Source organism: Mustela nigripes, chromosome 4, assembly GCF_022355385.1.
Source record: "Mustela nigripes isolate SB6536 chromosome 4, MUSNIG.SB6536, whole genome shotgun sequence".
NCBI classification, from domain to species: domain Eukaryota; kingdom Metazoa; phylum Chordata; class Mammalia; order Carnivora; family Mustelidae; genus Mustela; species Mustela nigripes.
The window spans coordinates 160377078-160392453 of record NC_081560.1 but is presented as its reverse complement, the minus strand read 5'-3'; the positions used below and the strand labels follow the sequence as shown (position 1 = coordinate 160392453).

Sequence of the window (15376 nt, the reverse complement as noted above, 5' to 3'; positions counted from 1 at the left end):
CAGAGAGAGATCACAAGTAAGCAGAGAGGCAGGCAGAGAGAGAGAGAGGAGGAAGCGGGCTCCTCACTGAGCAGAGAACACCATATGGGATTCAATCCCAGGACCCTGAGATCATGACCTGAACTGAAGGCAGAGGCTTTAACCCACTGATCACAGAGGCGCCCCGAGATCCACTCTTTAAAGGGAAAGAACCCAATCAAGTACTTATTTAAGAATTTACATTTAAGTGAGGTTTGTCCTCTATCTAGGTAAGAGTTCTAGCTCCTTTACTTGTTCACTAAGGTGCCAATTTTATTGTCTGTCTGGATTTAAGAAAAAGTAATGATTACTTACCATGTGCTTAATGCTGTGGGTTTGGTTCTTTTTATCTGTGGTGTACACGTAAAGCCTCTAGCTCATATAGATCTGTTATCAGCAAATGATATAAAACACCAGCACACCAGATTCTTATGAGACAGTAGAATCCAGAATTGTCCTTTCTTCACTTCTCAAAAGCTTGACTTAAAGAAGTTGACCAGCAGATCATTTCAAGACTCTGTAGTCCATCCATTTCTTCCAGTGGATCAAGCTTAACCACTTGGAATTTAGGTGCCCAGACTATACTGCCTTAATTCCTTGAACAGTTATTTTCACTGACTCATGCCCAGTCATGTGAATGATTTATTTTAGGACTCAGTAATAGAAAATGTTTCCTTTTCAATGTTGTCTGATTCTTTTTGGTATTTTATAAATATGTAATGAATGTATAAATTATTTCTCTTCATTTGCTTTTATTTTTAAAGCTGAGAGGTGAATGTGAAATGCAGTTAACATCGAATCTGGCTTTTATGATCTGTATGTTTTGATGTTTACATGTTCTTGATTTTCTACTTATATTTTATTCATACTTCAAGTACAATTTTAAAAAAATTCTTTGTGAAAAAGTGTATCTACAGTAAGTTAAATATCTGGCACTTTAGTTCTTCATAAGATACAAATTACTGCAGCATTAAACAAAAGTTTTGGTAATTAGATTGTAGGGTGGGATGGGAAGTAAAATGAAATCCTATGTTTGAAATGGCTTAGAATGAACTTTTTAAAATGGAATTAAGATCATTTGTTCCCTGAATTATTGCATTAGCTAGTGAGTTAATTTTCAGCTTTCTCGAGAGCTTTAAAAGAATACTTCTCACATAGTTGTATTCTGAGAATATTTGCATGTTCTACCATTTGGAATTATTAGTAATGAACTATTTTCAGGCCTAATGTTTTCAGTTGTCAAGATATAATATACATGGAACCTAGTTTTGATGGAACCTGTCATCAAGCAATATTGAAAAAACTAGTCCTTTACAAACAAAACATTTCATATAGGTTTAGAGAAGGGAGGGGTGACTATAGGCTTTAGTGATTGGAGATTTATTACAAGGTTGAGTTAGGGCTTGAAGTGAGACTTGGATTTAGATCAGTAGTTCTTAGCCAGGGGTGATTTTTGCCCTTCAAGAAATACTTGGTTATTTGGAGTTACATTTGGTTATCACAACTTGGGGTTGAGGGTGCTACTGGCATTTAGTGGATAAGGCCAGACATACTGCTAAGCATCCTGTAATGTACAAGACAGCTCCCCACAAGAAAGAATTATTCAGCCCCTAACTAACTGAGTTAGTGCTCAGTTGAGAAACCATGATTAGATGGTCAAAGAGCCTAAGGAAAAGCACAAACACTGAAAGAGGAATGAACTTCTGTATTTATGGGATTCTGAGGAGATCTGCTGGACTGAGACACAATTTCCAGGTGGGCTCCATGGTGAAAGGTTAAGATTTAATATACAGGATAAGGCTGTGTAAAATACAGATTGGAAATTTATCCTGTAATGATGGTATTTACGAAAGATTCTATAACAGTGACATTTAGGAAGGGATAAATGGGGGAGAATCTGAGGGCAAAGGGGACACATTATCAAAGACCATCACAGTTCCCCAGTGTTGAAGTAGTAGGTGGAGAGTACTGTGGTAGGAACTAAAAAGAAGACCTAGATTTACAATTGTTTCAATAGCTAAGGTTAACAGTGGGATTTGAGGGTTTAAGGAAAGGAAGGGGACCTAAGTGACTTTTCTTTTGATCTCAAGCTATTTTCCAGTGATCTAATCACTGAATTTCATGATCCATCCCTCTTTAATACATCAGCAGTGTTACTGCAGCTGCTGTCCCTGTTCTGTGACTAACCATCTCTTTCTCTACCTACTCCTTTATCCAGTGAGTAGAAAACTAACAGAACATTTTAACTAAGGAGGTGGTACAGACTAAAAATGTACAGGGTTTCAAGAGGGACTGAGAACTTGGCAAGTAAAGTTTTAATGTTAAGACTGGTTTTCTGCCCTTGAAAACATCCCCTCCTACCACTGACCCAGTGTTTGTTTAGATGGAAAATTGATCTCCTTATACACTAAATTACTAGTGATTTGGGTAAAATATTTGAGGAAAGAAATCTTAGTAGTTGTTATTCTCTTTTATTTATTTATTTTCAAAGATACTATTTATTTATTTATTTGAGAGAGAATGAACGAGAGAGCAGAGCACAAGCTTGGGGAAGGGCAGAAGGAGAGGGAGGAGCAGACTCTGAGCAAGGAACGTAGTCACAGGATCATGACCTGAACTCAAAGGCAGACACTCAATTGACTGAGCCACCCAGGAGCCTCTTACCCTTTTTTAAAAGTATAGCTACTTGGGGAGCACCTGGGAGACTCCACTCTTGATTTCAGCTCAGGTCATAATCTCAGGGTCCTAAGATCGAGCCCTGCCTCAAGGCTCCACGCTCAGTGGGAAGTCTGCTTAAGATTCTCTCTCCCTCTCCCTTTTCCCCTCCCTACCCTGTACGCACACATACTCTCTCTCAAATAAGTAAATCTAAAACACAAGTATAGCTGTTTATGTAGGATAGAACAGTTAAGGAGATTTTTTTGTTTTTATGTTATAGCTTGAAAGTTGGACACCATTGAAATGGGAGTACTTTGGATTCTGTTTTATCTTTTTCAACTAGTGAGGTGTATAACTTTGAATAAATAATTTTATAATAATTAACTTTAGCTTCCTTTTCTGTAGAATGGGAAAAATATGTGCTTATTTAAGCATAGGTATATGATGAAATCTAGCAAGGTAGGTAAAAATTTATTCAAAAATATGTATCCTTTGTGTGTGTGTGTGTGTGTGTGTGTGTGCACTGTTTATGAATGCAAATTACCACCAAATTTCATTTACATAGGGGTCTGTAATAAGATTATGGTGTGGGGAATTTTTAAAAAAATAGAATCAAGGTGCCCTAGGAGACTCAAAGTGTTTGCCCTCAGCTCAGGTCATGATATCAGGGTCCTGCAATTGAGCCCCACACTGGGCTCCTTGCTTATCAAAGAATCTTCTCCTTCTCCCTCTGCCCCTCCCACCTGACCATACACTCTCTCTGCTTTTCAAATAAATAAATAAAATCTTTAAAAAATAAAAATAAAAATAGAATCAAGCTCAGAGTCCTAAGAAAATAGCGCAGAAATCACGAAGAAACTCTAAAAAGCTTAAATTTCCACCATGGGGTTGAGGCTTCATCTTTTTTAGTTCCTGCTCATTGCCTATAGAGTACACTGTTCTCTTTAAAAAGCTCAAAGCCCATGTGTAAAATTCACCCCCCCCCAGCTTTTGCCTTTGGCTCCTAAACAAAAAGTTACCTCTACTATCCTGCCTCTTTTGCCCCAAATATAGAATATGCCTTAAAGGAGAAGCAACAAGACTTAGTTAGCTTCAAGTCTTGACTTTACCAGTGGTGCACTGGGATACTAAGCAACTCCAACTCTTGGCCTCATTTTTTTCATTTCTCAATTGGGTATAAATAATATATACCTCTATATGTCTATCATATAGAGTCATATGAAGCACAAAAGAGATAATGAAAATTTCTGAAAAAAATTCAAAGTCTGGAAATGTAAATTGTTATTACTACAACCTTATAATTATCACCAGAATGTGGTCAAGCTCTGGTTCCAGAAAGGCTAATCAGTATTAGTAAAATTACTTCATTTATCTGTACTTTCATTTACTTTTCTACAACTTTCTGTTTAATTTCTCCTAGAATTTATTTGTTATTTATTTGGTGTGTACAGATACTATTTCAGTTAGGTAAGATATTGTTACATGTCATTTTTAGTGGGGTTTATGGCTCAGGGAAATATTTGTTCATATGTTTATGGCCCCATCCTAATCTTTTATTAGCATAGAGTTTATTGAACATATACTATATACCTACTACCATACCAAGTGCTTTGTGAGGGTAAGACTTAGCAGAAGAAATTTAGAGACTAAGACATAATAAGAGCTTGCTGAACTGTATGGTTCAATCAGTTAATAGAAATGGCAGTTCAGAGAAGAAAGAACTCAAAGGAAATTTTTTTAAAATTTATTTTATTTTATTTATTTGACAGAGGGAGAGATCACAAGTAGGCAGAGAGGCAGGCAAAGAGAGAGAGGAAGGGAAGCAGGCTCCCCGCTGAGCAGAGAGCCCGATGCGGGACTCGATCCCAGGACCCTGAGATCATGACCTGAGCCAAAGGCAGCGGCCCAACTCACTGAGCCACCCAGGCGCCCCAGGAAATTATTTTTTTTGGGGCAGAGTATAACTAATTATATTTTTTATTGTGCCATAGTTTGTTTCCTGTTTTTATTTTTTAAAATTTCAGCACTTCAGAAAAGTAGGAATAATACAGTAAATATTTTGTAACCTTTGCCATAGAATCTAATTTGCCACATTTGCTTGATCTTCATATGTTTACATATGCACTTATCCCACTTTTTTTTTAACCACTTGATTTAGTTGCAGAGGCCATAACAGTACACTCCTGAATACTTCAACATGTATCTCCTAAAGACAAGATAATTTCCTTTTTAACTACATATAATCATCAAACTTTGGAAATTATATATTGACACAATATTCTTATAATCCATATCCAGGTTTCCCAATATAATTATGATGGAGTTGTTTTTGATCCCAGAAAGGTGTGTATATTTAGTTGTCTCTCTAGTCTCCATCTACAATAGTCTTTATTTGGTCTTTCATTACATTGTCATTTATTCAGAGTCTAGATCAGTGTTTGGCAAAATATGGCCCATGGGCTGACCCAACTGTTTCTATAAATAAAGTTTTTTTTTTTTAATAGCTATACTCCTGATGCACATACTGCCTATAGCTGCTTTTGCACTGCAGCTGCAGAGTTCTATAGTTGCAACAGAAGCTGTGTGGCCCACAAACCTAAAATGTTTACTATCTGACCTTAGAAGTTTGTTGATCCCTAATCTAGGCAGTTTGTTATGTATGACCCTCTTTTTGAGTTTGCTGATCATTTCCTTAATTATATTCAGGTTAAACTTTTTTTGTTTTGTTTTAGCAACAGCGCTACTTTGGTATTGTTATATCCTTCTCAGTATACATCAGGAGGTATATGAGGTCAATTTGTCCTATTCTTTGCAATTTTAAGTCATGAGGGTGTTTTGTTATAAAGGATGACTTTATGAAAGAAATGATGTTTTAAATTAATCCGCAAGGATAGGGTAGTATTTGAATAGGTGGAGAGATTTTTCTAGTAAACATTGTCTATAGCCTTTTTCTGGTCCTGCTTTTATTAATCCTAAATTAGTATTTTTATCCATTCACATGGCTGGCATGATTGATAGCTCAACAACTTACTGATCTGTTGGTAGCAGTCAGAAATTTTATCTGTCTGAAAACCAGAACCCCAAAAGTATTGTGTTCCAGAAGCAAATCTTGGGAATGTATATAGATTCACTTACTTTTCTTTAAAAAAAAAAAAAAAGAAGTAGCTGAATAGATAATTTAAATGAAGTACTAGTTTATTTAGATACCATCATTTATGTCATTATGGAAGCATTAGTTGTGGAAATAAATTGAAAATAGTGAATGTTATAGTAATATATGTAATAATGTTGGCAATATTAGCAGATGGTCCGATATTGCTTCCATATGGTTCCTTTGTATTGTTAGTACAAAAAGCACAGCTTCCAACTGGATATCAAAACAAAGATGAACATATTTATGGAATTATTGTAGTATAATTGAATGCCATTCATAATAGTAGAATTAGATGTGCTGTTGAGGAAAGGATAAATGTCATAAGTATTCAAGGGCATCTTATTCCGCAAGTGAAGAATTCCATCAAAGAAATGATCTTTTAAAAAAGTCACAAGCAAAAATCTAAGAGCTAATGAGTTATTTAAAGGTAAAAATGAGGCCTTTTTATTTGTAAGTAAAGCCTTTTACTATGCTAGAAATCATTTTCTAATTTTTAAAGAGAATGAAACCTAGTCCAACATCATTGCTTTGTTATTGGATTATGGTAGCATTTGGGTTGTATTTAAGAACTTGAAAAACTATATTTTTCAACTTCAGGTAAATTATCAGAATCAAGTTTCTGTTCTTACAAAGCAGAGGACTAGAACATGGTATCACTCCTTTTTTGAAGGATAGTTTTGCTGGATATAGAATGATACAGAATTCTTGCTTGGCTATATATTTTTTTTCCACATTTGAATGTCATCCTTTTACCTCTGACCTTCATTATTCTTAATGACAAGTCAGCTGTTAATCATGTATAATCAGTAGGTTAAATAGTGATTTTATGAAACCAAACTTATTCAACATTTATTTAATATTTATGGAGTATCTGGTGTGGCAGGCATTGTACTGTGAGGAAAGACAGACATTGTCAATCTCACAGTTTATGATGAATAGAGAAACCATGATTTGCCCCCCCCCAAAAAAAAACTTCACATAATCATGTGTATAGTTACAAACTGTTAAGTGCCAGGAAGGAAGGTGAAGGGTATGTCTAATGGGAATGGGTGATAACAGAGACGTTCCTGAGAACTAATACTGGAGCTGCAAGCTGAGGATGACTAAAGGAGTGAAATGGGAGAAGGAATAGTATGGAACATTGCAAGGACTAAGGAAAGGAAACAGTGTGCAGCCAGAGCCTGGGGAAGGAAAGGATGGTACAGAAATGAAGCTGGAGAAGTAAGCAGGGAATTAAAATCCTCATTTTAAGAAATCTTCGTGTGTTATAATTGGGATTTATCAAAAATAACTTGGGAATAATTATATGACTAGGAGTTATTTTTAATACCAAATTTCTCTTTGTTATTCATAAAAAGTCATCATAGATAAATCTATGTCTACTTGTGCATTCTATTTCTATCTCTCTGTCTAATAAATAAATAAAATCTTTTTAAAAAACCACTGTAGGTTTTCATATTTTACTTTTATTATTCCCACACTTAATGCCTTTTACCGCTTTTTCTTTAATATATAATCAGTGACAGTGATGCAAAATTCACAAACTATTTTCCTTCTCTTACTGTTGCTCAAGAAAAACAAAGACAATATCATTTTGGGCATTGGAAGTTTATCAGGAATGAATGCTGCCTTATTTACTGTAGAAGTGCCATACCTATCTAAAACCTTCCACTGTTACTGTGTTTTTTTAGGAAGGAAGCAGTAAATTAAAATTCATGCATGATAACACTCAAAAAGCAACTAACCAACAAGTGAAGCTCTATTTATTTAAAAAAATAGTCTCTTTATTTACCATCTTGAGTCATTAAAATATTTGTATTATAATTTAGTTGTTTATTTTCATTGCAGGTGGAGGACTGTGACGCCAATTGGACATCCTCTACCTGGAACACGATTTATTGCTTTTAAAGTTCCTTTAAAGGGAGTATGTATATTATTTCCTCATCTATCTTATAAGGAGAATTGGGACTAATGTGATCCATGTTTACTTAATGTTATGCTTTTTTTTTAAATAAAAATATGTGAAATTTCCAGCAAATGTTTGACATTATGGAAGGAACAGTTAATTTTTTATACATGTAATTATCAGTTGTTCATGCTAGTGTAAGGGAGTAGTTTTGGGCTAATTTTTTAATAACGGCTTTATTGGTATTTAATTCACCTATTGATATTCACCTATTTAAAGTACACAGTGGTTTTTAATATGTTCATGGAGTTGGGCAGCTGTCACTACAAGTTTCAAACATTTTCTTCACCCTTACTTCCTCCCAAATGCATAGTAGCAGTCCCTTCCCTTTCTCCCTCATTCCCACCCCCTGCCCCCTTGACAACCACTAGTCTCCTTTCTGTCTTCATAGATTTGACTGTTCTGGACATTTCCTGTGGATGGAATGATAATATCTGTGACTAGCTTCTTTAGCATAATGTTTTCAAGGCTTACCCATGTTAGTGTGTATCATACCTCATTTCTTTCTGTTGCCAAGTTGAATTAAATTTTTAAGGGTTCAACTTGCTTTATTGAAAGCATTTAACAAGATTAAATACCTTTTTGAGAGAAAATATCTTGAATCCTCATGTTATTTTTTTTTAAAGATTTTATTTATTTATTTGACAGACAGAAATCACAGGTAGGCAGAGAGGCAGGCAGAGAGAGAGGAGGAAGCAGGCTCCCCGCTGAGCAGAGAGCCCGATGTGGGACTCAATCCCAGGACCCTGGGATCATGACCTGAGCCGAAGGCAGAGGCTTTAACCCACTAAACCACCCAGGCACCCGCCAATGTTATTTTTGCTTTTTATATTTTGATCTACTTAAAAGTTATAATCCAAAAATAAAGATGGTTAACTTTCGAGTAACCCCCCCCCACGAAAAAATCAGCATTCCTTTACTAATTTGTGAAATCCTTTGCATAGAATTTCCTAAAAATATCAAAAGATACTTGAAACCCATGCCATATTTTACATGGCCTCAGATCTGTGGCAGCTTTAGTTTCTCCTACTTGCTCTGACATTCGGAATGTGTGATCACACAGTTCAGAATGTTTTATACTGGCCTCCTAATTTAACTCAGTTTTTTCCCTTTCACAGGTCTTTTAGTTACTTTTTTAATATATTGAGAAGTAATTTTAAGTTACTTTATAAATATATTTAATATAATTAATACTTTAATACACATACCATAAAATTCACCTTTTTAGAGTATCTTAGTGGTTTTTAATATAGTCATAGAGTTGTGTAATCAATGACACTAATTTCAGATCATTTTCATCCCCTCAACAAGAAACCCTGTACTCATTAGTAGCCACTCCCCACTTCCCCTCCCCCAGCCCCTGGCAGCCATTAATCTACTTTCTGTGTAGGTTTACCTGTTCTGGACATTTCATTTAATAGAATCATAAAGTCTGTCACCTTTTGTGACTAGCTAGTTTCATTTAGCATGTTTCAAGATTCATTCATGTAGCATACAGTTCATTTCTTTTTATTCCCAAGTTGAATTAATTTTTTAAACTTAAACTTTTTAAAACTTATTTATATTCGGCTTTGTAGTGCCTTATTTTAACTGATTTTTTTCTTATTAATCATATAATAAAAACATCAAATCTGTTATACCATCAGCACATGCCACTGAGAGCAATAACAAAAACACCAGAAGAATGCTGGTAACATCTGTAAATGTTGACCAAAACTAATTCTCACTCTACTTTATATAAATATGGAAACTAAGGACCTTCATATCTGGGAGAAAAGTGAACATTTAATCAAATGAGTCAGACTGGTATCATGAGCTGGATAAAAGTAAAAATTTCTGGGTTAAATTCTTAATTGCCATCTAGCCTTTGATGTTGGGCAAGTAATTTAACTTTTCAAAGCCTCAGTTCAAATGATAACTCTACTACAAAACTATTTTTCACTCATGGTTAATAACTTTATTTTAAACTGAATTTGGTGTAAGAAAACTCCAGTGGATCCAAGCAGGATAGTCCCTTTTTAAATTGTTCTGAGTCCTTGGTGACAAGGACATATATAAAATCACTGAAGCAGATGATGTAAATATGTTTAGGCTCTTCTCACAGCTCCAGTTCATTATGAGATTTGCCAGTGTTCTTAAAGCTATGGCAGTTTTCACTGATTCTTTTTGTCTTGTGTTTTTTCTCTTCCTTGTTTATTTTATGTTAGGTATATTTTATCTGTATTTCATAACCTTACTGTTCATTTTTCATTATAGGCAGTTAATCAGAGACTTACTCCAACCCAGAAGTTTACACCAAAAGATTTGATAAGTGCAATAAAAGCACTAAATGTGGAACTTGGATTAATTATCGATCTAACATATACCACAAGATATTATGAAGTTAAGGTAAAGTTACAAATGTGTTTTGTTATCATAGATACATCTTGAAATGGAAAAGATTTTTTAATATTGCATTTTAAAGAAAGCAACCCTATGGTTATTTTAATACAAATTTCAGAATTTCCCCTGTGGAATTTATTAGAGATCTTCTTAATCCTTCACATAATCATATAGTACCCTTTTTTTCTAAAATCATGGATTAGGCAGAGAGGAAAAAAATGGAATATTTTTCTTCTAAGAGAACAAATATATAGAGTAAATTGAGTGTACATAGAAATAAAAAAGGAAAAGCACAAAAGGGAACAAGGAAACCGAGGGAAAGAGTAGCATGGTGGAAAGGAAAGCAACAGAAAAAAGATGAAAGAAAAACATGAGATACGTATTATTGTACAACTGTTTTTTGAACTTTTTTTTGCAGCAAAATCATTTCAATTAAATCTTGATCTAAAGCCTGTTATAAAAAGCAGATAAACAGGGAATTGTGCTGGCTGAAGCAGGAGATTAGGGTCCACTAGTCCTCATCATCCTCCAGTGCTCCCCTCCCTGTCCCAAGTTTTAGTGACATGACTTAGCTAAGGGCTGTGGAGAGCAAGAGAATTTTAAAACTTTGTTATAGAGGAAAATGACTTTTGAGCCTTGCTATTCGATTGGATTGGTGCCATCAAAGATGTCATCTGTCATTCCTGCCCTGATTAGGTGACATATAGTCTTTGATATCTTCAACATACATGTAACACACCATCATTTCTTTACTTCCATACCACTCCTTCCCAAAAATACAAATTCGCAATCTCTTCAGCTGCCCTGTTTCACCTGAAAGCACCATTACTGAGCGTACTGGGTTCAAATCATTTGAGTCCTCTGTCTTCAAACCCTGTAGATTTTTTCCTTCTAAAATGTGTCTCATTTCCTCCAGATCTTTTACCTTATTATTCAACAGCTAGACTTTTTTATATATATTTGACTAGTTGTGCCTAAACATAATTTTCATGCCCATTCCAGGTCCTTCCTAAAAAAAAAAAAAAAATATCCGGTCTCTCTGCCCTCCCCACTATTTGAATGTATCACATCTAAACTCCTCTCTCTGTTTTTCAAGGCCCAATTTAATCTCACCCCCTTCTCATCAGGCTCTTCTCTGTTTCACAACAAACCATCTCTTCATTATCTCATGAACATTCTTGATTCTGCGTCTTAAGTCATTCCAGAAACTTGGAATTTTTTCCTCTCTCTCCCTGTCCAAAACTCTACCTATTCTTCAAGGCCTAACATTTACAGCTTCTGCTGGACTGTTATGCATATTTTTTTGGCATATAACTGTTCAAAGGTCATTATTCTTATTTTCCAAAACTATTACCTTCTCCTAGCATCTGACCATAAGCATTTATATTCATCACCTTGATATTCTTTAAATGAATATTGTTAGTTGATGAATTGATTTTACTTAATTGATGAATTGATTTTACTTAAATGATTAAATTAGCCCTTCCCTTTTTAGGGTCTCCACTTTATTTTTTTTTTTAAGATTTTATTTATTTATTTGACAGACAGAGATCACAAGTAGGCAGAGAGGCAGGCAGAGAGAGAGAGAGGGAAACAGGCTCCCTGCTGCGCAGAGAGCCCGATGCGGGACTCAATCCCAGGACCCTGAGATCATGACCCAAGCTGAAGGCAGCGGCCTAACCCACTGAGCCACCCGGGTACCCGGGTCTCCACTTTAGACTCCCTTGCAAACTTAAGAATGAGTCAGGAAAATATTAAAATAGACTTACTACATAACCTAAGCTGATATCTAGAATTGTAACACCAAGGATGGAGTTAACACTTTATCTTTTTTAAGATCTTTTATTTATTCATTTGAAAGAGAGAGCACATGCAGGGGGAGAAGCAGAGGGAGAGGAAGAAGCAGACTCCCCACTGAGCTGGGAGCCCAATGTGGGGCTCAATCCCAGGACCTGGAGATCATGAAGTGAGCCAAAGGCAGATGCCTAACTATCTGAGCCACCTAGGTGCCCCTGGAGTTAATACTTCAAGCTAGTATATTAGGTTGACACTGTGCCTGCTTCATCACTTGAATCCTTATCATTGGCCTCTAGGAATTAGGCTTATTTTATAGCCTCTTTTTATGTAGACTACAAAAGAGTTCCACACAAATAGGGGCACATAGATGGCTCAGTCCATTGAGCATCTGACTCTTGATTTAGATCTCAGGGTCATGAGCTTAAGCCCTATGTCAGGCTCCATGCTTAGCAGGGAGACTACTTGAGAGTCTCTTTCTCCCTCTGCCCCTGCCTCCACTTCTACACAATGCTCACTGTCTCTTTCTTTCTCTCTGAGAATAAATAAATAAAATCTTTAATAAAAAACAAAAGAGTTCTGCACAAATTGATCTGAAGTGTGCCTTCAGTATAACCATTGTACCTGATCTAAAAAATACTGAATGGTAAGTTTCATTAGGTTGAAGAATATGTTTTTTAATGATGTAATTGTTGCATTCTATTTTCCTTTGTTTCTAGGATTTACCTAAAAGCATTCATTATAAAAAACTTTATACTGTTGGACTCGAAGTCCCTGACAATGCTACTATTCTGCAGTTCAAAAAGTGGGTCAGAAAGTTCCTGTGGGAAAATGCAGAAAATGGTAATTAATAACCTTTACTGTAATCAAAATGTTTCTATTTAGTTAACAAATATTATTTTAATATTTAATCTAATTATTGTAGATCACTTAAAGATGATATACATATTTCACTTAAATACTTCTAGTTAAAAGGACATTATCAAAGATTTTCTTTAGGTTATAATCTATGCATGCCTCTCACTTAAAAAAAACGTGGCTTGAAGAAAGTAAAGCATACAGAAAAGGTACATTAAGGGATGATTCTTTGCTTTACAGATGGATTTCCTACAGCATTTCTTAAATGCTGACAGCCCAGGACAGACAAAAATATAACTCAGTATTTTAAAATTGACTTAGAAATAACTTTTGAAAGAATATGTAGCATCGGGACGCTAAGGTGGCTAGTCATTAAATGTCTGCCTTCAGCTCAGGTCAAGATCTCAGGGTTCTAGGATCAAGTCCCGTATCAGACTCCTTGCCTGCTTCTCCCTCTCCTGTTCCCCCTGCTTCTGTTCTCTCTCCCACTGTGTCTCTCTCTGTCAAATAAATAAATAAATAACCTTAAAAAAAATATGTAGCATAAAGGAAGGTACATCTTAGTCTTTTTGATGTATAGTTTGGCTTCATACAGAAAAGAAAGATAAAGTCTTATGTAAACCTTTTAACTCCATGAATGTATTTTGGAGGATAAATAAATTTAATAATAAATAATAGAATTATAAGTAACAGAATAATAAATTTATTCTATAAATAGAAGTCTATATAAACATGTGAACAAGAATATTCACTGATATGTTTAAAATATTGTTATCTTGGAAGGACCCTAAAGGATCACGAAACATGAAGTTGATTAAATTATAGCATTTACATACATATGGAATAATAGGCAGTTTTTAAAAACCAAGTAAAAGAGAAGGATTCAGTGATTTGGCAAAATGCTTGTGAGGTATTTTTATATGACAGTGTCACTACATAATTATATTTATAAATAATAAATATGAGTAAACACTCAGATAAACATCACAGTGTTAATAGTGATATCTGATTGTGATTTTTGTCTTCATATTTGTACTTGCTATGTTTTAGGTGTTGTTTTTTATAATGGACATGTATTTTATAGTTTTAAAAGGCTGCTTTAAAAAACGAAGTGTTATCCAGGTGTTCTTAATGCTTAGTGGTCAAGGACTTACCTTTACCTCTGGTAGAGGCTTCCCTTAGACTGGAAGACCTCAGAGGTGATCTGAGGTGATCTGACCACATGAGCATCTTCACTCTAGTGATTTCCTGTTTGGGTTATAAGAGCTACTAAACTTAAAATTTGTAAACTAGACTATACCTAGGACTAGTCCCAGTGGCTAATAAATACTGCTTATGGATAGCATGTCTATAGAATAGATTTCTCTGATGACATCTACACTCTTCAGATTTCTCGTTCTCTTACTCTCACTAGATCTAATGATCTCTGGACGCCTTCCTTTCTCTCCCTGCCTATTAGTCTTCCAGGGTTTTTTGTTATGGCTCTTACCCTCCCTGCCCCACTGGTTGACAAAATCGATTCTGTTTTCCCTTTTAGTTTTCTTAACTTCTCTCTTCTCATTGTCCTTTTCCTGTACCTGAGCTAAGTAATTACAATAAAAATCAATTTTCCTTTACTTTCCTGCATCAGTCTCCTGAATTAAACAATTTTTTTATACCCAGAAATATAAAAAGGACAAGGAACCCATTTTGGGGGTAAATGAACAGAAAGAAAAGGATGAGATTGGTACTGCCTGCCTAGTTTCGTGGACTTAGGGAAGAATTTCAGGTGACAAGGCCGACTTCTTGGAAAGTGGCTTATTTCTGATGTATTGCTAATGGCTCCTCTTTAACCAACTGTTCAGTTAGAGTCTGAGAAGTAGAATTGGTTTCATGGTTTTAGGGTGATTGCAGTGGTTACAATGTCAGCTTCCCACAGCAGCCTTATTCTGAATCTACTGGTTTTACTTTTTATTGTATCTGTCCCAGGAAATAAAAAAATAGCTTCACAAGCTTATTTTCCCCCAAAGACTAGGCAGAGGGGAGAGGGGCTAATTGCTGTTAGTTAAACTGTTTATTTTAGGAAAACAGACTTAGTGAATCATAACATTGTTCCTACTAGATACTACTGAGCAGAATAAAGTTACATTTTAGTCTATGATACCAAAAGTTTGTGATGCATTGGGTACTAGAACGTGGATATGATCTTAATTTCTTGATTTTAAAAACCAAGTGGAGAAAAAAAATCTGTAAAAAGACGACTTCCTATATAGACTTAAAAGATACTATTACATAACAAAAATTCAACTGAGTAAATTAAAGATCAAATTGGTTTTATTCAGTGATTCATGAAATGGGCAGCATCCCATCTAGCAAATAAAAAGGAGCTCCATCCAGAAAAGAAAAGATTTTTAAAGGCAGAGAGGAAATTATTGATAAAGAACACATTGTTTTAGGTTAAGGCCACCCTCCTATGGGTCTATTAGATTATCTCCTTGTGCTGCCCAGGAAATTCCAAGTTGGCTGGTTAAAAGTCACATTTCTGGGAGAAGCTGAAGCTACACTTA

General features: G+C 35.2%; 1 protein-coding gene across 3 annotated transcripts in view; it reads left to right on the top strand.

Annotated features, from left to right (window-relative positions):
* The window catches only part of LOC132016651 (uncharacterized), a 50427-nt gene that overhangs the window by 10220 nt on the left and 24831 nt on the right, over positions 1-15376 (top strand). For all 3 annotated transcript variants that reach the window (XM_059398224.1, XM_059398223.1, XM_059398222.1), the window contains exons 2-4: positions 7679-7754; positions 10053-10184; positions 12692-12815. In XM_059398224.1, the coding sequence (XP_059254207.1) occupies positions 7679-7754; positions 10053-10184; positions 12692-12815 (332 nt within the window). The remainder of the gene's footprint in view (positions 1-7678; positions 7755-10052; positions 10185-12691; positions 12816-15376) is intronic.